This window comes from Bos mutus, chromosome 9, assembly GCF_027580195.1.
Source record: "Bos mutus isolate GX-2022 chromosome 9, NWIPB_WYAK_1.1, whole genome shotgun sequence".
Taxonomy (NCBI): domain Eukaryota; kingdom Metazoa; phylum Chordata; class Mammalia; order Artiodactyla; family Bovidae; genus Bos; species Bos mutus.
In genome coordinates, this window is record NC_091625.1 from 73,506,554 (window position 1) to 73,531,512 (window position 24,959).

At 39.0% G+C, this 24,959-nt stretch overlaps 1 protein-coding gene across 15 annotated transcripts in view; it reads right to left on the reverse strand.

Annotated features, from left to right (window-relative positions):
* AHI1 (Abelson helper integration site 1) overlaps positions 1–7,866 on the reverse strand; it is a 220,748-nt gene extending 212,882 nt beyond the window's left edge. For all 15 annotated transcript variants that reach the window (XR_011465387.1, XR_011465388.1, XR_011465389.1 and 12 more), the window contains exons 1-4: positions 7,638–7,866; positions 6,890–6,952; positions 2,797–2,864; positions 1,192–1,316 (exon numbers count right to left, since the gene is read on the reverse strand). Coding sequence is in view for 11 of the 15 variants with exons in the window: in XM_070376723.1 (XP_070232824.1) it covers positions 1,192–1,316; positions 2,797–2,806 (135 nt within the window). In the remaining 4 variants the exon portion in view is untranslated. The remainder of the gene's footprint in view (positions 1–1,191; positions 1,317–2,796; positions 2,865–6,889; positions 6,953–7,637) is intronic.
* Positions 7,867–24,959: the final 17,093 nt, after the last annotated feature.

Consider the following 24,959-nt stretch of genomic DNA (forward strand, 5'->3'; position numbering starts at 1 on the left):
AAAATATTCTGCAGTTGCGTCCAGGGTTCTTTCTGGTTTGCCAAATGTATACCACTTTCCTCAAGGTGAGGGCATGTACCAGTAAGCAATGTTCACTGTCCATACGCCACTCTTCCCTACCATACACCAAAAGCAGCATGTTCTATCTTAGAGCAGCATCCACTACGGCAGACCTAATCTGCTCCACTCTGTCAGTGGTTCTTACTTCATATGCAGTGTAGTACACTAGGGTACTAGGAACTCCTTACATGCATGCAGCTGGATCCTAGCCAAGGTTATTACTTTTTTTGTTGTTTCAATCAAGAATATAATGATCACACTGATGGCTGCCAGACAGAACGCTAAAATGAACAGGTCTCACGACAAAATACAGACTAGGTTAAAATATGCTACAAGTCAAATATAGGATGCATATAACTCATAAAACTCCTGTTAAAGGAATGTGTGTATTCCTCTTATCAACAACCAGAACACACGAGTACCAACTGCCAGAACTTGCATGAAGTTACTTATTTGTGCTTGTGTGTGTATCTGTGAGTACACAGAGATTATGGTCAAAGGAGTGTATGAAATGGAAACAGAAATAGAAACAGCGAGACAGGTTTGAAGAATGAATAGTGCCTTAACTGGGATACTATTACAGACTCTAATACCCTGGGAATCAGGTTGTAGTTAATTTCTGACTTGTTTAGTATTTCTTTGAGTTCTGTATCTTCAGTCCCTTCAAGGGTGATACCAAAAAATTCTATCATTTGAAAGTGTACCTCAAGTACAAAAGGGTAACTCTTCCTTTAAGAGTCCATTGATTTCCCCTGGTTCTGCTGGGTAGAATCAGTAGAAGAAGTCTATATGAGGATAAGCCATTACATATCTGAAATAAGATATTACTTCCTAAATTCTTCACAATTCTGGGTTAAAAATAAGGGTTTTCTGCAAGACCGTGTAATACGGCTAGTTTGCGTTTCCCTGGTATCCCTGGTCACTTCAACCAGATGGTCTGTTATTCATGTAGGACAGCACTCAAGAACTCGATACTCCAAGAGCGAGGCTGATTTGATGGCAAGCTTTGTTTTACAATGTGATTGACCATTTTGCTGTTTTTAATTTCCAAAGTTCCTTAGAGTTTTCATATGAAACTCTTGGTTTTATGCAGATATTCAAGTCAACATTACCAAATGATGAATTACTCACTGAGATTTTTTCTCCAGGTTGGGCAATTTTCTTCTTCAGTTTTTTTCTTTCACGTATTAGATCATTGTGGGCCTTAAGCAACTCCTCAAAGCGAACTTTGGTCTTCACTTTAGCTTCACTCTCAACTACAAATGATAATGACTCATGTCATTTTCTCTGCAACTCTTCTATCACATACATCATGATAAAAAATAAAACCCCACAGCCTCGCAAATACCTGCTTTAGTTAAAACAGTTGACGAGTCCTTTCTTAAACAACATTTCTTTTGGATTTGGTGACACCAAACTCACTTATACCCCACTTACCTTCTGGGTTACTCCCTCCAAAAGTTTCCTTTGCTAAGTTAACTTTTTACTTACCATGCACACAGTATCTGCCACTGTTAGTTATGTGGCCTTAAAACAAGTCACTTAACATCTCTAAACTTCATTCTCCTTATGTGTAAAGTCAGAATAATCCTAAGTCAAAGATCACTTTTTCATGAAAAATGACTTAACGCGTGACTGGCCAACAATCAAGCCTTCAACAAATATTAAAAGCTGAAAGTTGTTTTCCCCTTTAAAACATAAATCATATCAGGCTAGTCCTTGCTTAAGACTGTGAGTTTCCCAGTTCACTTAGAACAAAATAAAACAAGTTGTTCACATGCCCTACATGGTTCTCATTTCCTGGCCTGTCTACCTCTACAGTTTCAGTTAAAAAAAAAACCAGCCCCTGACATTCCTACATTCTAGCCAGACATACCTTTTTTTCTTTTTTAGCTCTTCTGCCAGTACAGACAATTTCCCACATGAAGCTGCTTCTACCCTGTGCAGACGTCTTCTAACTCCTCACACCTGGCTGGGGTTAATATGCCTGTTTTAAATGTTGCCTGTGAAGTGGAACATTTCCTGACAACCTCATCTATATTTCTCCATTTCTCACAATGCAGACTTTTTTTCCTTCACAGCACTTAACCCAGCTTGAATTTGTATAATTATTTGTATACCTATATATATATATAAATATACTGTGACTCTCCCACTATACCCAGTAGTTCATAACGACGTCCCTGGCTATTATGGGGTCTAGAACAGAATAAATACGCAAACATGTTTCAAATAAATGCTGAATGAATGAATGCCCCAGGGCAGGTATTGGGAAACTACCTGCAGGCCAGTCAACTCTTTTAATAAAGTTTTGCTGAAACACAGCCATACCCACTCTTTTAAGAATTATCATGGCTGCCTCCGTGCTTCTATGGCAGAGTTGAGTAATTATAGCAGAGACCAAACCTAAAATATTTACTAGCTTGCCTTTTAGGAAAAAGTTCACCGAAGTCTACTTTAAAGTCAAATATCCATTTGATAATAAAAAATAAAAACTAACCATATGTTATTTACTCTGCCCAGCTGAGTCCCAAATTGCCAGCCACTGAATACATATTAACCTTAATTACCAACATTTCACAGAAAGAAATATCAAACTATGAAGTATCTATAAATGTTATATTTGGTTGATGATACCTACTTTACTCCTTAATTGGTTAAAGAATCCCTTAAAATAATCCAAACTTTAAAGTAAATAACATGCACTGCATATAAAAAATTTCATAGAAATCTTACCAGTGGGCATATCTCAGCTTTATGGAGAGCACTGAGTGATAGTATAAAGCATTGATTCAGTCAGGATCCTGTTAAAACAAAGAGATTTATTTGTAAAATGGATTTTCCAAATAAAAATTATAGAATATTCTTCACGCAACATTATGTGATTGTCCACTATCTCAACAGGTTAAAAATAAAACTAAGTTCACTTATCCCTATCTTATACAAACAACTTAAATATATCTAAATCAGTTTAGAGTCTTAAAGTGAAGCAAACTGGATCAAAATTGAGTAAAATATGTATATATTGAGAAATTTTTTTTTAAATTATTGAAAGGCAACAAGCGTCTTACTTGGTATGTTTTTAAAGTATTTGGGCTTTCCTGGTAGCTCAGATGGTAGATAATCTGCCTGCAACGCGAGAGACCCCGGCTTGATCCCTGGGTCAAAAAGATCCCGAGAAGGGAATGGCAATCCACTTCAGTATTCTTACCTGGAGAATTCCATGGACAGAGGAGCGTGGTAGGTTACAGTCCATGAGGTCACGGAGTCAGACATGACTGAGCGACTAACACTAAAGTATTTTAAGTAAATAAATGGACATTTCAATGTACTTCTGAGAAACCAAACCCCATATCGGGATTGATTTTCCCAAGTGCATACATTATTGCACTAGTAAAGTATACTTCTGGGTGGCACATTCACAGATAACGAATTTAAATATTTCTGTGCCTGCCACTAAAAATACTGCTACAACAGAAGGTTTAGCACAAATATTCATTCCATCTTCTCAGATCAATACCCGGGTGTGTATCATTGTGTACCTAAAACATGGATAAACTCAGTATATATATTCTTAAATTTTCAATTTTGTAAAAGATGAGGGTGTCTAAAACATTAATTCTCGCATTAGAACATAATGTGCACACATTTTTAAGAATAAAACTAAAGACTTAATTTTTTTTTTAAATTTGGCTCAACAGTTATGAGTTAAGGTTCTAGATCACCAGAGATCCACATCCATGTTCCTTTAGTATTAGTGGTACTTTGGACAGAAAAGTCTGAAAAGAAATGCTAAAAAGAATGTTTATACAAATAAACTAATTATGTGAGTTAACTTCTATAACAACTATCCAGTACACAGACAAAATAGACATCATTAAATCCACAGAGTAAAACCTCCCATTCCTTATTGATACGAACCAGCATTAACTCTTTCTAGATGATTTAGATCTAATAAGGCAGATCATCTTTCTAATCTACCCCAGATTAGAAAAGAGAGAGGCTGCAAAGCCAACTGCATCAGTAACTGAAACCTGGCCACACATAAATACGAACAAATATAAAGCAAATAAAGATTTAATATTTAAAGTATTCCATAGTGATTCCCTGGTGGCTCAGACAGTAAAGAATCTGCCTGCAATGCAAGAGACCTGGGTTCAGTCCCTGTGGGATGATCCCCTGGAGTAGGAAATGGCAACCCACCTCAGTATTCTTGCCTGGAGAACTCCAGAGAAAGTGGAGCCTGGTGGGGCTACAGAGAGTCACAAAGAGTCAGACAGAATTGAGGGACTAGAACTTCATAGTGATTCAAGAATCAGGAAGATGGCTGAACTATGACTCTGAGCCATCAAGAAAGGCTTACTTCTTTTGTTTTATCCTGAGCAGAAAATTTATGACATTTTAGATGCATTAAATAAAAACTCCTAAAGAGAACAAAGAGTCAAGGATGATTCTCATGGTTTTCAGACTTGAATAATTAGACCAGTAGTATTATTAATTGGAGTACAGCACAGTATAGGCAAGTCGGAGAAGGCAATGGCACCCCACTCCAGTACTCTTGCCTGGAAAATTCCATGGATGGAGGAGCCTGGTAGGTTGCAGTCCATGGGGTCGCTAAGAATTGAACATGACTGAGCATCTTCACTTTCACTTTTCACTTTCATGCACTGGAGAAAGAAATGGCAACCCACTCCAGTGTTCTCGCCTGGAGAATCCCAGGGACAGGGGAGCCTGGTGGGCTGCCATCTATGGAGTCGCATAGAGTTGGACACAACTGAAGCGACTTAGCAGCAGCAGCAGCAACAGTATAGGCAAGAATAGCGGAGTTGTTTATAACAAGTCTTGGAATTACTGTAATCTCCCATAGTTACTTGTATAGGCTGGGCAATTTGTTTCCTTATCTGTAAAGTCAGTCGAACGGCAACTATTCAGAGGACTGTTGTTAAGAGTTAAATGATTAAAAGGCTAAAAGAGTGCCTCAGAACAGACATCAACAACACTGGCCACAATTATAATAGATATTTCTTACAGGGACACTCAGTGAACTTAGTGGGACATGTTGGGCTGATACCTGATGGATATTAAGCAGCTACAAGCTCTGGCTCTACTGTCAGATTCCTGGTTCTACCCGTCAGTAGATTAATCTCTGTGGACTTCAATCCCTCATCTTTCAAAAGAGAATACTAGTAATAAATGACTTATAGGGTACTATAAAGATTAAATAAGAGTATGCAAGTAACACTTAGCACAATGCCTAGAGTATGGCAAGCTCTTCAAAAATGATAGCTATTATTACTGTATACATATATACATATAGTGTATGTGGGTGTGTATAAGGATGGAGATACATATACATATAATCCATTTATGTGAGTAGACAACAGAATATAGCAATCCAGTGATGAGACAGAGGATAAAAATTTGGGCATTATTTATATTTGTGATGATTGCAAGAAAAAAATGCTGAAAAGCAAATTTGGGGCCCACAAAATAAACTAAAAGACATCAGGCAGCAAATGAAAAACTGGGAGAAGTAACCAAAGGAAAAAAAGAATTTCAAGAAAGAAGTGGTCTACACTGTGCTCCCGAAGTGCCTTGATCTTCATTCCTCCTTCTGCTTCCTGAATTTTCACTCTGATAAACTACCCACCCCTCCCCAACCAAACTGCTAGCTTGAGGGAGGGCTAGGCCTATGCTCTCTTCATTTATGTATTCCCATTTTAAAAGGGGGTGGGGCAGTAATAGAGTCAAAAGGAGTCAGGCATAAGCTCTTGTTGTGATAATTACTGAATGTATGGCTTTGGGCAAGCCACTTAATCTCACTAAGGCTTGTTCTTTTTTTTTTTGCCTGGGAAATGAAAATGGCACCTACTTTATTATAAGGAGAAGAGGAAATACTGAAAAGTGATCAGCACAGTGGATGGCCCATTACTTTATGTGATTATTACAGTATTAAAAATAGACAATTATGTGATAGACAAAACATAATTATGTATTCACATTATTTACTATTATTTAATAGTCTAATGTACAATCCAATTAGTAAACACTAATATTATTCAATGATGAACACAGCAAATACACTACAGAAATAATCATCTCTAAAAGGTAATGTGTACTATAGCAAACACCTTAAATAATGACTTATATTTGATAAATAAGAGCATCAAGGAAAATTAAGGTCAAACTTAAAAGGACATCTGTGAATTTCATATATGTCATTATATTTAAAAACTTCTCCCTCACAATGCCTTTAACAGGACCTGCTAAGAGATATTAATACAAAATAGGAAAACAGTGTTACATTTCATCTCATTTTATTTTTTCTCTAAACACCTCATTATCAGCCAATAAACGACTAAAGATCAAAGAAAAAACAGGCAGAGGCTTGGATGATTCACTCCTTAACTGAATTTTACAGCATGGGAAAAAAGGAAACAAAAACCTGTATACATATTCAATCAATAAATCAAGATAGTCTTTATAAATATGTAAGATTATAAATATGATGAAAATTTTGGGGCATTTAAATTTCTTTCACATGTATTTTTTAACTTTACAGAGTCCTCATAACAAGCAATCTTCTTCCATAAGACCCAAGCAGTAACAGCAATCATAAATGCAACAGGTGAAAAAACTGTTAGCATCCTTTTCTCAGAAGAAGGAAAAGTCATATACTCCAGTCAGTAGATGTTCTTACAGTAATGCTGAAAAGCAGCACAGCCATTTGGAAGAGATTCCTAAATAGTATATATTTCCTTCTATTTGTATACATATTGAAATGACCCTATTACTGTAACTAGACTTAGACACGTAACAGATCGATCACCTTTTCTCAGACGTAATTAAGAAGGCATTTCACAGGTTCAAGATTCAGCACCAAGATGACATCCTAAAAGGAAATAAATGTACTTAGTGAGCATCTGATTTAAATGCTGTTAAACCAGATTCCATCCTAAAGGAGATCAGTCCTGGGTGTTCTTTGGAAGGAATAATGCTAAAGCTGAAACTCCAGTACTTTGGCCACCTCATGCCAAGAGTTGACTCATTGGAAAAGACCCTGATGCTGGGAGGGATTGGGGGCAGGAGGAGAAGGGGACGCCAGAGGATGAGATGGCTGGATGGCATCACTGACTCGATGGACGTGAGTTTGAGTGAACTCCGGGAGTTGGTGCTGGACAGGGAGGCCTGGCGTGCTGCGATTCATGGGGTCGCAAAGAGTCGGACACGACTGAGCGACTGAACTGAACTGAAACCAGAATCTGGAATAGGAAAGGCAAAGATTGCATTCACTCTTTCAGGACAACACGCTCAACGCTTCGGAGAAGATCCGCCCAGGAACAGGAGAAGAAAAGTAAGTACGTAGTGGTAACTCTCAAAACCACATCTCTTCACTCCGCGGAGCTGGGCCGGTCAGACTGCCGTGGCCCATCGCGGCCCCCGTCCGCCCTGCTGCGCCCACCGCCCCCACGCCCTCGGATCTGAGCAGCCCTCCACGCTGCTGTCCCCAGAGAGGGCAGGACAGGCCGAGTTCCCGGGCCCGGGATCCCGCCACCACCAGCCTGCAGGGTACTCACACAGAAGAGGGCGCAGAACTGCCGACAGCGGGTCCCCAGGGAGCCACCGCCCGGACCGTGCGGGGTGGGCTGGGAGTGATGTGGTCACCAGCCACCCCAGCCGCCCGCCTCCCAGGCTCTGAGCGCCCGCCTGGTGCCGCAGTGCAGGCAGGGCGCCTCCCGCCGACGTCAGCGCCTGCCTACGCCGCCGTCCCCATGACAACCGATGCGGGCCCTGCTCTCCGTTTGGACCTCTGCCGGACCTCGGCGCCCCTCCGTGGCTCCGCCCCTCCCGCAGCCCCGCCTTCTCCGGGGTCCGGAGGCGCGGCTGTGTGGCGTAGGTGGAGGCGGCGCGCGCGCCCTCAGACTGCGGTGGGGCGCGCGCTCCGGGTCCGCGCGCTGGACTCCTCGGGCTCGCGCGGGCCACGAAAGGGAATCCGTTCTCCCTGGAGCGGGAACACTGGGAATACGCAGGTGCTTCTCGGAGCTTGCTACCGTCCCGTCTGTCACCCGGAAGAAGCTCTCTGATCTTCAAAACTGTAGCCAGACGAAGGCTGTCGTGGAACCCGCCAAGGCAAAGAAACATGAATGATGCCAAGAAATACACTTGTCAAGCCACCACCGCCACCACCCTCCCCTACGCGATCGTACCCACGAAATGAAACATCCTTTCAAGCGTGAAGAATACAGAATTGTACCACAGACCAAATCTTAGGGAAAAAAATTATCCACGATTCATCTGGTGCTGAGTTATCACAGTTATAGTGAGATAACTATGTGTTTAAAACAGAACAGCAGCCCCCAAAAGGTCATCTTCTGCTACACCCAGTGCCCCCTCCCACGTTCTAATTTTTGCCACAGGCGCCATCTTTAGTTCTGAGTCACCAGGGATGGAAAAATACTAGTCAAGTCAGTCCAGGACTCTTGCATTTTCTGCAGTTGCAGTCACACTAAAACCTGTTGCTTCGTTTGTGTGGTAAGAGCATTATGCATATTTCTTTGGAGTCCAGCTTTTCCATTCCCATTTGCCTCTGTACACACTTCAAAGCGTATCTCATTTGTTTTTCCAAATCCTGTGAGAAATTAGCGGTAAGTTTTAACCAACCCAGTAGATCCCCATCTTTCCACTTAAAATTTAATTCTCTTTCCAGGTTTCTATCTTGGCTTTATCCTCCCAGTTTTCTAGTTAAATTCCTGTAGATCCTTCCAAATGCCTTTTAACATCAAATCATGTCCATTCTACATTTCTAACATCCCCAGGGTAAGATCTGTCCATCTTAACTCCCACTGCCTTCTGTTCAACTTCATCACTTCTTATTGGGAGTGTTGTGAGATGGCCTCATTACCAGTCCCTTGACTCCAGTTTTGATCCCTGAATTCCATTCTCCACACTGCTGCCATACTGACCTCACTGAAAATGGGAATTTGATACCACTGTCCTGAAAATTGTTGAAAGATGATCGGTAGGAGAAAGTTGTGTTACTTTGCCGAGGATAAAAGACACATCTCTCATTGCCTTGTTTCAGTCTCATGCATAATTCATACCCTTTCATGCCCTAGTTCTTGCACATGCTGTCCTGTCTTCCTGAAGAATCCTTCCTTGTAAAATCCTGCTCCTCCATCTCAGCCCAAATGTTGTCCATGCTTTGAATCTTAATCAGGTTAACTAATTTCACCAAGTATTCCTGGTATATATCTTGTTATGGTTTGGACACTGATTCTATACGTTATACTCTAACTGTTTGCATTATACATTAATTTCCCAAGCCCTAGTGTCTACCACAATACATATCAAGTAGTTCATACTTTATAAACATATGTGAATGAGTAATAGATGACATATATTGGCTTTACAATTCAGGTATTTTATGCACTTTTCATCAATCCTCACAGCTGTGATGTAAGTACTTACTTTACAAAGACAGGTTATAATTCTAGCTTGTTACTATACATTTTAATAACACATTCCACAGTCTATTAGACTGGCTGAGATGCATACCTGTTACCTCTTGCCTAGACCTTACAACAGCTTGCAGAGAGAGGTGTGTGTGTGTGATGCTAGTGGGGAAGAGTGGTCAAGGATAATTCACAGCAGGTGACATTTAAGTAAAAATCTAAACAATGTGTAGAGTTATATAGGTTAGGAAGAGTTTCTGGGTAGAAAAAGATGGAGTATATTTCTCACTGAAAGAAAACTTGGCATAATCCAAGAACTGAAGTAAATTCAGCATGGCTTATTGAAATGGTGAGAATGACAAAGGGGGCTTTTGAAGGAAATAAGACAAAAGATAAGCAAGTTTTGAGGAGATCTAAACAGTGTATTGTGAAGTCAATGAGGTACTATTGAAGGGTTTTGTTGTTGTTGTTGTTGTTTAGTCACTAAGTCATGGCCAACTCTTTGCAGCATCACGGACTGTAGCCCTCCAGGCTTCTCTGTCCTTCACTGTCTCCCACAGTTTGCTCAAATTCGTGTCCATTGAGTCAGTGATGCTATCCAACCATCCCATCCTCTGCTGCCCCCTTCTCTTTTGCCTTCAATCTTTCCCAGCATCAGTGTATTTTCTAATACACTAATTGGCTCTTTGCATCCAGTAACCAAAGTATTGGAGCGTCAGCTTCAGCATCAGTCCTTCTGATGAATGTTCAGGGTTGATTTCCTTAAGGATTGGCTGGTTTGATCTTCTTGCTGTGCAAGGGGCTCTCAAAAGTTTTTTCCAGCACCACAGTTCAAAAGCATCAGTTCTTTGACACTCAGTCTTTGCTATGGTCTGGCTGTCACATCTGTACATGACTACTGGAAAGACCATAGCTTTGACTATATGAATCTTTGTTGGCAAAGTAACGTCTTCGCTTTTTAATACGCTATCTAGGTTTGTCATAGCTTTCCTTCCAAGGAGCAAGCATCTTTTAATTTCATGGCTGCAGTCACTGTCTGCAGTGATTTTGGAGTCCAAGAATATAAAATCTGTCACTATTTCTACTTTTTCCCCTTCTATTTGCCATGAAGTGATAGGACAAGATGCCATGATCTTAGTTTTTTTAATGTTGAGTTTTAAGTCAGCTTTCTTACTCTTCCTCTTTCACCCTCATCAAGAGGCTCTTTAGTTCTTCACTTTCTGCTATTAGAGTAGTATCTTCTGCATATCTGAGGTTGTTTTAACCATGCAGTTAAATGGTCAGCTATTAATTTCAGAAAGATAACTCTGGCTGCAGTATAGAAAAATGGATGGGAAGAAAACAAATATAGAGCCAGCAATATTAATTAAGATTATGTTGTTGTAGACTATGTAAGATATGCTAGTGGTAGGGGCAAGACTAGAAGTGGTCAGGATGAACAGAAGAGATTTTTGGAAGGTAGAAAATGTTAGGACTTGGTGATTGATTGGATGGAGAGGTGAGTGATAGGAAAGAATAAAAAATGATAAACAGTTTTTTCCTTTCCTGATGAAGAGGTAGCAAGCATGTCAGGGCCATAATGGTTACATAAAAGAGGAGTGAAGAAATAAGTGTGTTGGGGCTAATGAGAGGCAATCTTCTTAATGTAGAAGGGAGTTACAAATAGGAAAAAGAGCAATTCCAGAATGACTTTTGTGATGGTGTTGTTGGATTGAAATTGAACTCACAGTCTTCAATATATATGTAAACACATACAGAAATACAGATAAAGTGCTTGTGTACATGTGTATATATGTGTCTCCTATCTATCTATCTTTCTCCTAGCTCTCTGTTCAGAATCTCTAGGAGCAATAATACCTTAGAAGCAATGAGTACATAGCACCCAGACCTTGGTTTCTTAACACTATTCTCCATTGATAGGAACTAGAGGCCCTGGAGAAATGACTAATCCAGAGCAGGAGCTTGGCAAATGTAACATGACCTTGGAAAATCTTCTTGCACTAGAAATTAAACAAAAATGGATGTGAAGAAAGTTCTCACAGAATGATGGAACATATCAATAGTGAAAGCCACTCAGTTGTGTCTGATGCTTTGTGACCCCATGGACTCTGTAGTCCATAGAATTATCCAGACCAGAATACTGGAGTGGGTAGCCATTCCCTTCTCCAGGATATCTTCCCAACCCAAGGATTAAACTCAGGTCTCCTACATTGCAGGTGGATTCTTTACCAGCTGAGCTACAAGGGAAGCCCAGAACATATCAAAGGGACAGGGAATTCAGCTTGAAAGGGCCCGCATTGCCACCTTTGGGTCAATCTGAGCATCTGTATAATAATGTTAATAAATTATGATCCACTAAAAATACTTGAGTCCATACTGACATAAATATATGAGTTTTTAAAAATGGGAATAATTGGAGAAGGAAATGGCAACCCACTCCAGTATTCTTGCCTGGAGAATCCCAGGGATGGAGGAACCTGGTAGGCTGCCGTCTATGGGGTCACACAGTCAGATATGACTGAAGTGACTTAGCAGCAGCAACAGCAGCTCACGCCAAGACTATTTGAGAAAATTATATGGAAATGTTAGGTATATTATTAAGCTGTATACAAAGAGAATTTATTATAATAAAGGATATGATAGATAAAAATGTTAATTATTAAAAAACAATAAAAATGGGGATAAGGAAAGTCTCTTCCTTACATTAGATTGCTAACTAATAAATGTAGAAAGAAACATCACTATTTAGCAGTCTTTGTAGTACAGATTGATTCAGACAAGAATCCTCAATGTATGCTCAAACTAGAAGGTGAGAGTTGTAAGAGATACACACACACATACACACACCCATATGCATAAATATATGTATATGGCAAGAGATCGTTAAAACACACTATTTTGATATTTCTGCTCAAAAAATGCATAGCCTGAATCTAATCACAAGGAAAGATAAGACAACTCCAAACTGAGGGACATTCTACAAAGTCATAGACCTGTACTCTTCAAAAGTGTCCAGGTCATGATAGACAAAGGAACACCTAAACATCTTCAGTTTGTAATAGACTAAAGAGACATGACCCCTGAATGGACCATATGACTCTGAATTGGATCTTTTTGTTATAAAGGATATTACTGGGACCATTGACAAAGTGTGAATGGGGTCTGTGAACTAAATGGTGGCATTTTAACAATGTTATTTTTCTGATTTTAATGACCATGGTAATGTAGGAGATACCTTCATTTCTAGAAAATACACAGAGAAGTGTTTAAAGGTCATGAAGCTGTAGGCTTACAACTTACTCAAATGGTTCAGAAAAATAATAATGTAATTTTATAAGTAAATAAAATATATACATATATATATACAGACACAGAGAACAATGAAACAAGTGTAATATATCAGCAATTGGAGAATTTGTGCAAAGGTGTTCCTTTTACTATTCCTGCAATTTTTTTCTGTAATTGAACATTTTAAAATTATAGAAAGTGGTTTTAATGTACTGAGGTTTCTGGCTTAGATACCTGGTTGAAAAATGGCTAATTAATTAACAATGGAAATGCAGGAACAGCAGGTATGGAGGAAAAGATGTTTTCAGTAGGATATATCCAGTAGGCATTTGAGTATACAGTTAACGTATTCATGAGTCCCATTCAAATTGGAAAAAGCAAATATGCTACTTTTACTTACTTTCATTAACCAAGATCAAGACTGAGGTCACTCACTCTATTAGAATTAGGAGAGATGAGGAATTATGAGTAGTGGTGGTAGTAATTACCATTTACTTGGCCAATCATTCATGAAAATAGATTTAGGGTATTCAAAATATTAAATAAAAATAGTGAATTTACTGAATAAAACATAAATATGGTTGATACATAAACTATCCCCAGGACAGGACCGTGTTAAACCAATCAGAAGAAATGTTGGTTTTACTATTTGTATTAGTTTTCTAGGGCTCCTATACAAAGTACCACAGACTGGGTGGCTTAAACAACAGATTTAATTTTTCACAGTTCTGGAGGTTAGATGTTCAAGATCAACGTATCAGCAAGGGGTTGTTTTTCTTCTGTGGCCTCTCCCCTTCCTTGGCTTGTAGAAGGCTGCCTTCTCCCTGAGTCTTCTTATAGTCTTCCCTCTGTACTTGTGTGTACTTGCCCTAATCCCTTCTTAGAAGGATATCTGTCACACTGGATTAAAACCCACCCTAATGACGTAATTTGAATTTAGCTCCTTAAAGACCTTGTCTCCAAATATAGTCACATTCTGAGATTCTGTGGACCAGGATTTCAGTATATAAATTTGGGGGGACAACTCAGCCCTAAACACTGCTAGAGTAAGGTTCAAGATGCTTAACAGAATCCAGTGATTGGACCTTGTTTAGATTCTCATTAAAAAAACCCCAACTGTATAAAGACATGTCTTAGGCAATCCCAGATTTTCCATTATGGGTTAAGTATTACACAGTATGAAGAAGTTTTTATTTCTTAATAGATGAAAAAATGGTATTGTTGCTATGTAAGAATATCTTTTAAAGTATGTAGAATGACAAGATATCTGAGATTTGTCTTAAAATATTCCAGAAAAAATGAAATCTGATGGGGGAAAGATAAGACATACACACCTCAATTTTGATAGCTGTTGAAGCTGGCTGATAGATTCCTGGTGTTTTATTACACTTTTTCCTTGTGTGTTTAGAAATGTTTTTAGTAAACAGGAAAAACAAAAATAGAAAAAGTCATATTACAGAGAGTTTAAAAGACACAGAACCAAGGCAAAAGGGAAAAATAATCAGTACCATTCTCAAAGATGATTTCAATTGGTTTTTTTGGCAATTTTTTTCCAGTCTGTTTCTCATACATATTCAAACTTTGGTCATATCATATGTAAGATGTTTATTTATGCTTTCTTGAATTAATATTTTGTTATACTTTCATTTCTATTTAATTATATATGCTGTATGCTGCTGCTTAGTTGCTTCAGTCGTGTCCAACTCTGTGCGGCCCGATGGACTAGCCCTCCAGGCTCCTCTGTCCATGCGATTCTCCAGGCAAGAATACTGGAGTGGGTTACCATTCCCTCTTCCAGGGGATCTTCCTGACCCAGGGATTGAACCCGGATCTCCTGCATTGCAGGCAGATTCATTACCTCTGAGCCACCAGGGAAGCCCCATATATGCTGTATAAACTTCATTAAAAGTTCTAACTTTGTTAATTATGTTCATATGTGCTTACAGTAAAAATCCAATCATCCAGGTGATAGGGAACAAGTTCTTCAGTGACAACATCAGAGAGTCATTCTGGTGACTACCTTGGGTAGGTAATGGGTGAGGTGAGGCATGGCTTCACCATGACCACATTCACTCTTGATTCAGTTCCTGCCCCTGTCACTGATTATTTCCTTGAGCATATATCTTTGCCTAACACTTTCCTAGGTGCTACAGAGAATACATGCAAAGTATGAGATCTGGTCCCATCTACTAAGAAATTTTAAGAGAAGATCAAACTGTTATCTGACAACAAGGACACAGTTTGACTTTCATGGCAGCTGCTCTTCACTTCTCAATCATTCATCCAGAAATATATTTCACCCAGAAACATGGCTGTCTGGCAGACAGGCTTACTATAAATACCAGCTATATTTGGAGCCCAGAAATTCAGTTCATTGGACCCTTTAGAGCACCTACCTTAGCCTTGATGCTGTAATAACAGGATATCAGATTCTTGAGAATGGATAGGAAGAAGTGGTTAAAAAAAAATTAATTGCTCCCTTTTCACCTTTGAAAATATGATGATGTATTAAAGAAGGAGGAGTATTTAAAATCTCTTTTGATGGGGTAATGTTTAGAGGAAACCATGTTAACAACAAGATTAATGCTTAGAAATTCAGGGATATTGAATATCCCTGAATTGGGTATATATTGGGTATATACTTGTATGAATTTGAGCTGTTTACTTATTTGATGCAATTTATTACACATTAGTACTAAGTTCATGGGGAATTTGTTCTATTAACTATTACAAATTTCACAAAAAAACTAGTTGCATGGTTAACAGGTTATTGTGCTTCTTTTGCAAATCTGAGTATGCTTCTGGTATTTTTGTTTCTAATTCCAAATGCTGGTTTCTGTATGTAGCAAGTGTATCCAGTTGTGTAATTTTTAAATGTCATTAGCTGAAAGCATGCAAAACTCTGTTTTTTAGCTATAGCTTCTGATTTCTTTCAGTTCTCCTTTCAACTCGTCTCTTGATAATTCCAAGACAGCAGCAGGTAGAATTTTGAGATTAATATTCATTTTCCTCTTTGCTAATTAATTTCTATCCCCTGTCTCACTGAATTTGTCCAGAAGTGTCAAGAATTCCACTGTTCTTTGTATAAACAACCTTAAAAGCAGACTCAGTCATTAATATTCTAGACAGTTTTTAGTCCATGGGATCATATATATGAAATGTTAAACCTTTCCTACAAGAATTTTTTGGAATTTTTTCATAATTTATTGTCTCAAATTAGTATTTTTTTATAGGTTCATTTGGTGAAAGAAACAATTTTTTCCCTTGTTGTGGTTAATATTTCAGATTTGCTATCAGGAGCCATTCTTCAAAGTCATCAAAGGAATCCAAGTATTTATATATAATTTTTTTTTCAGATTTCTTTTCTTTTCTTTCTTTTTTTTCAATATAAATTTATTTATTTTAGTTGGAGGCTAATTACTTTACAATATTTTATTGGTTTTGCCATATGTTGACATGAATTTTTAAAAATAACTTTTGAGCATTAATCAGGCTATCATTGTGATGGGGGATTTTGTTGTGTGTTGTTATAAGTCTATTAATTTTAAAGGCCTTTTGCAGAAGCTTGGAAAACCTTAAATGTAGTATGATGTACCAGATTTAGTTATCCAACCAGGGGAGAAAAAACTCCTGAGTTTACTATATTTGTAAACAAATATACACTATAATAGATAATATGTTTGCTCTAAACTGCAATGTAAAACCTTGATAAAACTGCACTGTACTTCTTGATGTTTATTAAAAGATACATTTTTACAAAAAAAATTCAATCATCCAGATGTTTATAATAGAAACTGAAAGTTAACCACTGGTCATAGTCTTTTATACATTCTTCCAGAGTTTGTTTCATGTATACTAAACATATTAATTATAAAAACAACTTCATACTATAGATTTTTTTTCCTGCTATATTGGTTTTGTGTTTAGCATGTATTATTCTTGCCTGGAGAATTCCATGGACAAAGGAGCCTGGCAGCCTACATACAATCTATGGGGTTGCAAAGAGTTGGACATGACTGAATGACTAACACACAGCCCACATGCACGTTATTCCAGAGGCTTTTTATGTTAGTAATACATATCTCCCTGGTGGCTCAGACGGTAAAGTGTCTGCCTACAATGTGGGAGACCCGGGTTCGATCCCTGGGTCGGGAAGATACCCTGGAGAAGGAAATGACAACCCACTCCAATATTCTTGCCTGGAAAATCCCATGGATGTAGGAGCTTGGTTGGCTACTGTCCATGGGGTCGCAAAGAGTCGGACACGACTGAGCGACTTCACTATCAGTTGTGTCTGACTCTTTGTGATCCCATGGACTCCATGGGATTCTCTAGGCCAGAACACTTGAGTGGGTAGCCTTTCCCTTCTCCAGGGGATCTTCCCAACCCAGGGATTGAACTCAGGTCTCCCGCATTGCAGGCAGATTCTTTACCAACTGAGACTATCACTAATATATATCTGTTTCATTCATTTTGGTGGGTTTTTAAACTTGAGAGAAATTTCATGGAAGTATTTCACATTATTATTAGGTTTATTCCTCAGTATTTCATATAATTTTAGTGCCATTTTTAATGCAGTAAATTTTCTTAGTGTATTTTCTTGATCGGATATTTTTCTGCTTTTTTTCCTTCTAGGTCTCCTTTGTTAGTTTTTGCTTATTTTCTTTACCTCTTGTATTGGTACATCCCTGACTAACCTCTTAGACCTCTTCTCTATACTTACCCCGTTGGTAATTTCTTTCAGTCTGTGTAGTCCCATGGCCATAGAGACTACTCCCAGAGATATCTCCCCAGCCCATTCTTCTCTTCTGAACTTCAGACTCATTATGTCCAAATTCATCCTAGACATCTCCATTTAGATGTCTAATCAGCATATCAGATTTATCTTTTCTGACACTGAACTCCTAATCTTCTGCCTCCCCAGGCTTGACAATTTCTCCATCTCACACAATGGCAACTCCATTTTTTTCCAGTTACTCAAGCCAAACACCAAATACCAAAGGTAATCTTTGACCTTTCTCCTTGTCTTATACTCCATATGCATTCTACCAGGTTAGTTTAAATTTAAACCCAAAACACATGCTTAAAAGGCTATAGTTATAATTCAGAGGGGAGATTTTTTTTTTCTACCCAGAATCTAGCCAAAGCATTCAAGCCTCATCTCCCTTTGCTAATGCACTTTTTGAGGATTCCAGGTTTTGTTTGTTTGTTTTTTTAACAAAGATTTTGGTTCTACACTGAACAAGGCCTCATCGCATGTGTCTTGGGAAGCCATTTCATTCTCAGACTACATTCAGGGTATCAGCAAATGCTTCAAGGGTAGGCTTGTCTTCAGTGCCTACTTACCACATTTGTTTCAGTTCTCTCTTCTATCTGAGTCCTTGAAAATTTCATCTGCTTTTCAGTGAGTTCAACAATGCAATTTAGTTCAGCATTTCTCGCTGATTTTCACAATTTTTTTTCCCCACAGAGTATCTCTTTGACATGTTTGGTAAAAAAGGAATTCCTCCTCCTTCAATTCTTAATACACATTGCAGGGAATTTTATGAGTTAATAGTAATTACCTTGTAAAACTGATTGTCATTCAAGTTTAGCAGATGACTTACTGAAGTAATTGAGCTTTCTTTGTAAACTTTCTGTGTGGTGACATGCTAAGAAAATTTGATGAACATGCAGATATGGGTTAGATCAGAATTCACTGAACTTCCCACAGAGTATAAAGCTATATATAGATTTGTGTGCATACGAATACCATTTTATGAGGAAAATGTTTTGACTTGGGTCTAAGAGAGCCCCATGAAAAACAAACTGCTCCAGAGACTAAGGAAAGAATGTTTTAAAAAAATCAACATACTCAATCCAGATCTCTATAGCAGTGAACACTCAGTTCAGTTCAGCTGCTCAGTTGTGTCTGACTCTTTGCGACCCCATGAATTGCAGCACGCCAGGCCTCCCTGTCCATCACCAACTCCCGGAGTTCACCCAAACTCATGTCCATTGAGTTGGTGATGCCATCCAGCCATCTCATCCTCTGTCGTCCCCTTCTCCTCCTGCCCCCAATCCCTCCCAGCATCAAGGCCTTTTCCAGTGAGTCAACTCTTCACATGAGGTGGCCAAAGTATTGGAGTTTCAGCTTTAGCATCATTTCTTCCAAAGAACACCCAGAACTGATCTCCTTTAGAATGGACTGGTTGGATCTCCTTGCAGTCCAAGAGACTCTCAAGAGTCTTCTCCAACACCACAGTTCAAAAGCATCAATTCTTTGGCACTCAGCTTTCTTCAGTCCAACTTTCACATCCATACATGACCACTGGAAAAACCATAGCCTTGACTAGATGGACCTTTGTTGGCAGAGTAATGTCTCTGCTTTTGAATATGCTATCTAGGTTGGTCATAACTTTCCTTCCAAGGAGTAAGCATCTTTTAATTTCATGGCTGCAATCACCATCTGCAGTGATTTTGGAGCCCCAAAAAATAAAGTCTGACACTGTTTCCCCATCTATTTCCCATGAAGTGATGGGACCAGATGCCATGATCTTAGTTTTCTGAATGTTGAGCTTTAAGTCAACTTTTTTTCTCTCTCCTCTTTCACTTTCATCAAGAGGCTTTTGAGTTCCTCTTCACTTTCTCCCATAAGGGTGGTGTTATCTGCATATCTGAGGTTATTGATATTTCTCCTGGCAATTTTGATTCCAGCTTGTGCTTCTTCCAGCCCAGCGTTTCTCATGATGTAACTCATATAAGTTAAATAAGCATAGTGACAATATTCAGCCTTGACGTAGTCCTTTTCCTATTTGGAATCAGTCTGTTGTTCCATGTGCAGTGAACACTAGATGGCAGCAAATAGATGTACATTATATCGTTCGCTGTTTTAGTTAAGTCCTGCCTGACTCTGTTTGGTGACCCTATGAACTCTAGCAGGCCAGAATCCTCTGTCCATGGGATTCTCCAGGCAGGAATGCTCAAGTGGCTTGCCATTTCCTTCTCCAGGGGATGTTCCCAACCCAGGGATCAAACCCGTATCTCCTGCTTGGCAGATGAATTCTTTACCACTGAAACACCTGGGAAGTCCCAGATTGTATTATTACCCATGCCTAAAAGATCCCAGTTTAAAAAATGTATAAAGCCTTATGCACCCATTTGTTATTAAAAAAAAAAAAAAACTCAATTTGCTGATGTTTAACCTACTACTAGTTTGAATTTATGAGTTGATGAGATGCATTTAACACGAGGGCTGAAAATATAATTTCTGGATTAATAAATGTTGTAGAGAATGGTGCTTATACCACCAGAGTCTGTTTAGCAGAACTTACAAGAGTCCAGAGCCCTTCCTGTCATTAAAGATCACTCTCTAAGCTTATCTTTCATCTATGACCACAGGCCCTCTGGTTGGATAAAAGGCACACTTTGGACACTCATTCCTCTGCTTGAGTTGCAAGACCTTTAGTGGTTGCTAATGCTTAAGTTTTTATGTTATTGTTCAAATGGTGTCCATTTACTAGATTGAAAACTAGCTTCATCTCTGTTATGAAGTGTGAAAATAGGGGCTTCCCAAGTCCTGCTATGACTAATTGCAGGCTTCCTCTGAGGGCCTCAGGTCAGATACCTCTACCGCAAGTGAGACGGGACTTTCCTTGTTTTCAGATGTAAGATTATCTTGGTACACTTCACATATAAAATTTTAAATATGTATTTTTTGTGTATAATGTAACTTCATGATCCTATTTTTCTCTCCTTACTAAAATAATTTATAATTTTATGTATAGGAGAGCAAAATTTGCCATCCCAAAATGTCTCTTTAGCTTGGTGATTATTTCAGGCTGAAAACAATGAAGGCCCAAAAGACTCAGGAAGAACTTTTTGACACTCCCATAACTGCCTAAAAAAATTTAGATGGAAGGCCTGTCCCAGTGATCACCAGGCATATCTGCCAAGAGTGTGGCCTTGTGTGGTGGGGGAGACTCAGGCAGGACTTGGAGTTCAGAGAAGACTCTGTGTCCCATGTATACCAAACATTTGCTTTTTCATCTGCCTGTCAATTGCCTTCCTCCTCTTTGAAGTCCCAAAACACTGTCCCAACATCCTGTTTTGTCTTTAGCTGAAGATGGTATTTAAAGTGAGGGCTTTAGCCATTTTGGTAAGTTATTCTGTTTTTCTGAGTCTCTCTCATGCATAAATGTTATTAAACTTTGGTTTGATTTTGTCCTCTTAATCTATCTCATTTCAACTTGGACCAGGCAGCAGAACCTAGAAGAATAGAGGAAAATTTCTTTCCTCCCACTTTATTATTAGAGTGTTAATAGCACAGAAGGACTTACAAAGGAAAATGACAAATGCCCGGTTCACCACTTCCTTCCCAAAGTGCTGCCCTTGAAAGTAAACCACTTTAAACATTTTCTGTGTTGTTTTTTTTTTCCCAAGCGATTACTTCTCTATGTCTTATCACCATTTCTTAACTTGACAGTTTTAAACATTGCCTTAATCTACTGCTAAGAGAGACAGTTTAACTCGTTTGCATCACCTTCTACTTTCCTTAGCCATCTCTTCCCAATACATCATACAAGACAGTAGAGTGTAATATATAAGACATCCTGGAATTCTACTTTTGCAGTTTACAAACTGTGACCTTAGGCAAGTTACTCAGTCTCTGCATCTTTTTCCTCATCTGTAAAATGGAGAAAATAGGAGTCCATTCCTAAGAATGACTATTAGGAGAATAAATGGACCAATACATATAAAGCGCTAAGAAAGTATTACTATTATTATATTTAATTTCTTTTTTCGTTATCTTTGTAAATTTAAATAGTATGCATGTTCCTTTTGGTCACACTGTGGCTTATGGGATCTTTGTTCCCTGAAGCAGGGATTGAACCAAGCTGAAAGTGAAAGTGTTAATCACTCAGTCCTGTCGCGCTCTGCGACCCCATGCCATCCACCAGGCTCCTCTGCCCCTAGAATTCTCCAGGCAAGAATACTGGAGTGGGTGGCCATTTCCTTCTCCAGGGGATCTTCCCAACTCAGGGATCAAACCCCGGTCTCCTACACTGCAGACAGATTCTTTACCATTTGAACCACCAGGCAAGCTGAAAGGGCGGAGTCTGGAGTCCTAATTAGGGAACTTCCAGGGAATTCCCCATATTCCTTTATTTTTGGTCAGGTATGTTTTGTATGTCTTGTTACCACATATTTTAGGATGAAGATACTGGCAACTTTATGCTTTCCTTTCAACCCCTGCCCTCAACTGCCCCCTCCCCCACACACACCTCAGTCTCACTTCCCATATTTTCCATCTTTTAACTGGATGTTCTGTTTTCTGGAAAATTTTTCTCAATTTTATTGTCTAATCATTTATTGAAAATTTTACTTTAGCAGTCTGAGAGTTTCACCTGATCTCTAGTGTTTATTTTTATAGAATTTTAAAGATTCAAAACCTTACTGTTGTGTTACTTAGGGTATGGTCAGGTGACAAAAATTACCACATCAGTAATTTGGTTTAAGAAAACTCTGAACTAAGTAAATTGTGAACTAAGTAAAAGATATATTCACTACTGCAAGGAGTAATAGAGAACTCTGAGGTATACAGAAGTAATAACTGCAGAGAGCACATACTACTCCAAAGTTGAAGGAATAGTGAATAAAGAAGGAACCTGGAACCTGCAGAGGAGGAGGTCCAGAGGCAGAGATTCAGACTTGGGCGGAGGAGGCGTGGTTGCCAGAGTAGCACACAGCAGGACCATACACAAGTAAAAGAACTTAGAACAAAAAGCACCTTCCCTCCCGACCTTACAGCGCCCTCTATCGGCAGAGCTTACATCTAGCAAACGTCAGTTAGTCGCTCAGTCGTGTCTGACTCTTTGCTATCCCGTGGACTGCAGCACACCAGGCTTCTCTGTCCCATCACCAACTCCCAGAACTTGCTTTAATTCATGTCCATTGAGTCGGTGATGCCATTCAACCATCTCATCCTCTGTCTTCCCCTTCTCGTCCTGCATTCAATCTTTCCCAGCATCAGGGTCTTTTCCAATTAGTTCAGTATCACACTTTCCAATTAATATTCAGGACTGATTTCCTTTAAGGTGGACTGGTTTGATCTCCTTGAAGTCCAAGGGACTCTCAAGAGTCTTCTCCAACACCACAGTTCAAAAGCATCAATTCTTTGGCGCTCAGCTTTCTTTATAGTTCAACTCTCCCATCCATACATGACTACTGGAAAAGCCATAGCTTCGACTAGATGGACATTTGTTGGCAGAGATAATATCTCTGCTTTTTAATATTCTGTCTAGGTTGGTCATAGCTTTTCTTCCAAGGAGCAAGTGTCTTTTAATTTCATGGCTGCAGTTACCATCTGCAGTGATTTTGGAAACCCCCCAAATAAAGTCTGTCACTGTTTCCATTGTTTCCCCATCTATTTGCAATGAAGTGATGGAATGGATGCCATGATCTTAGTTTTTTGAATGTTGAGTTTTAAGCCAAAGCTTCCCTAGTAGTTCAGTTGGTAAAGAATCTGCCTGCAATATAGGAAACCCTGGTTCGATTCCTGGGTTGGGAAGATCCCCTGGAGAAGGGATAGGTTACCCATTCCAGTATTCCTGGGGTTCCCTTGTGGCTGAGCTGGTAAAGAATCCACCTGCAATGAGGGAGACCTGGGTTCAATTCCTGGGTTGGAAAGATCCCCTGGAGAAGGACTTGTATGTGCAAAATGTTAAATCCTAAAAATGTTCTAGCAAGCAAGCCGCACTCAAATGTTGACATAGTTTGGAGCTGAGTGACAATAAATTAATAACGACATAATTATCTCTGAATATATTCTATAAATAGCCTGCCTTCCGTTTTTTTAGTCCTTTTGTGTTACTTGAATTATTTCAAATATCATTGTGGACTTTTCCCCCTGTTTACTTCTGCCCTCTCTTTAATTCTAGAATCTTTAAAAATGGCTAGTGTACTTTCATTCTTTGTTATCTGTTAACAGTAAGGCAATGAGCTGTCTAGGGTTGTGAACTGGACTTGCCAATTGAGGCTTGCCAACCTTGCTTTAGAGAATTTAACTGGGGAATGACCACACCAGCTGCCCTGCTTCTTTTGACAGTGCAATTTCTATAGAAAAGAATGGCTGCCTGCTGGGCATTCCCCCTGTTGGAATGAGGAAGTGATGGGAGGGACAATTATAATTTATATTCACTTTATATTTATTCCCCCATCTTAACTCGACATTCCACTCCCTGCTTCCAATTGCTGTTTTCTGAGCTTCTCTGTATTTCTGCAAGGGCAATTTTCTCAGCTTGTTTACAAATCACTTGCATTGATTTCTTGTGACTATAATGATGAATTAACACAAACTTGGTAATTTAAAATAGCACACCTTTATTTACATCTGGAGGCCAGAAGTCAAAAATCAATGTGTCATAAGACCCTGCTCCCTCAGAGGCTCAGAGAAGAATATGTCCCTTACCTTGTCCAGTTTCTGGTGGCTGTTGGCATTCGTTGGCTTGTAGTCACATCACTGTGGTCTCTGTATTCACATGGCCTTCTTCCTGTCTGGGTAATCTCCCTCTGCTGCATGCTTAGAAGGATGCTGTCATTAGATTTAGGGCTTGTCATGAAAATCCAGGATGATCTCATCACAATATCCTTAACTTTATTACCTCTGCAAAGGCCTTCCTTTCCAAATAAGGTAACATTCACAGATTCTGGGAGTTATTATATGGACATATCTTTTAGGGGACCACCATTCAACTCACTATACTACTCTTCTAAATGCTACTCTCTTTAAGAAATTCAGTGACATTTCTTGTCTGTTGATGGTCTCCTTTCTGGCTTCTTTATTGATTTTGTGTATATATTCAGATATATATTACATATGTATATTATGTGTATTGGTGTGTGTGTTTTCTTCATAACTATGTCCTGGGTTATTAGGGAAAAAAGGAGATAAATGTGTGTGGTCAGTTCATAATCTTGACTTTGGCTTGTGTAAAAACCCAAAAATTTCAGATAAATTTTTATTGTGTTCTGTGTGTGCTGTGCTAAGTTGCTTCAGTCCTGTCTGACTCCTTTAGGTAGTCTCTAATATAAAATCAAATTAAGCTAAAGTCTAGTAACATACTAGGGCTTCCCAAGTGGTGCTAATGGTAAAGAACCTAACTGCCAATGCAGAAGATG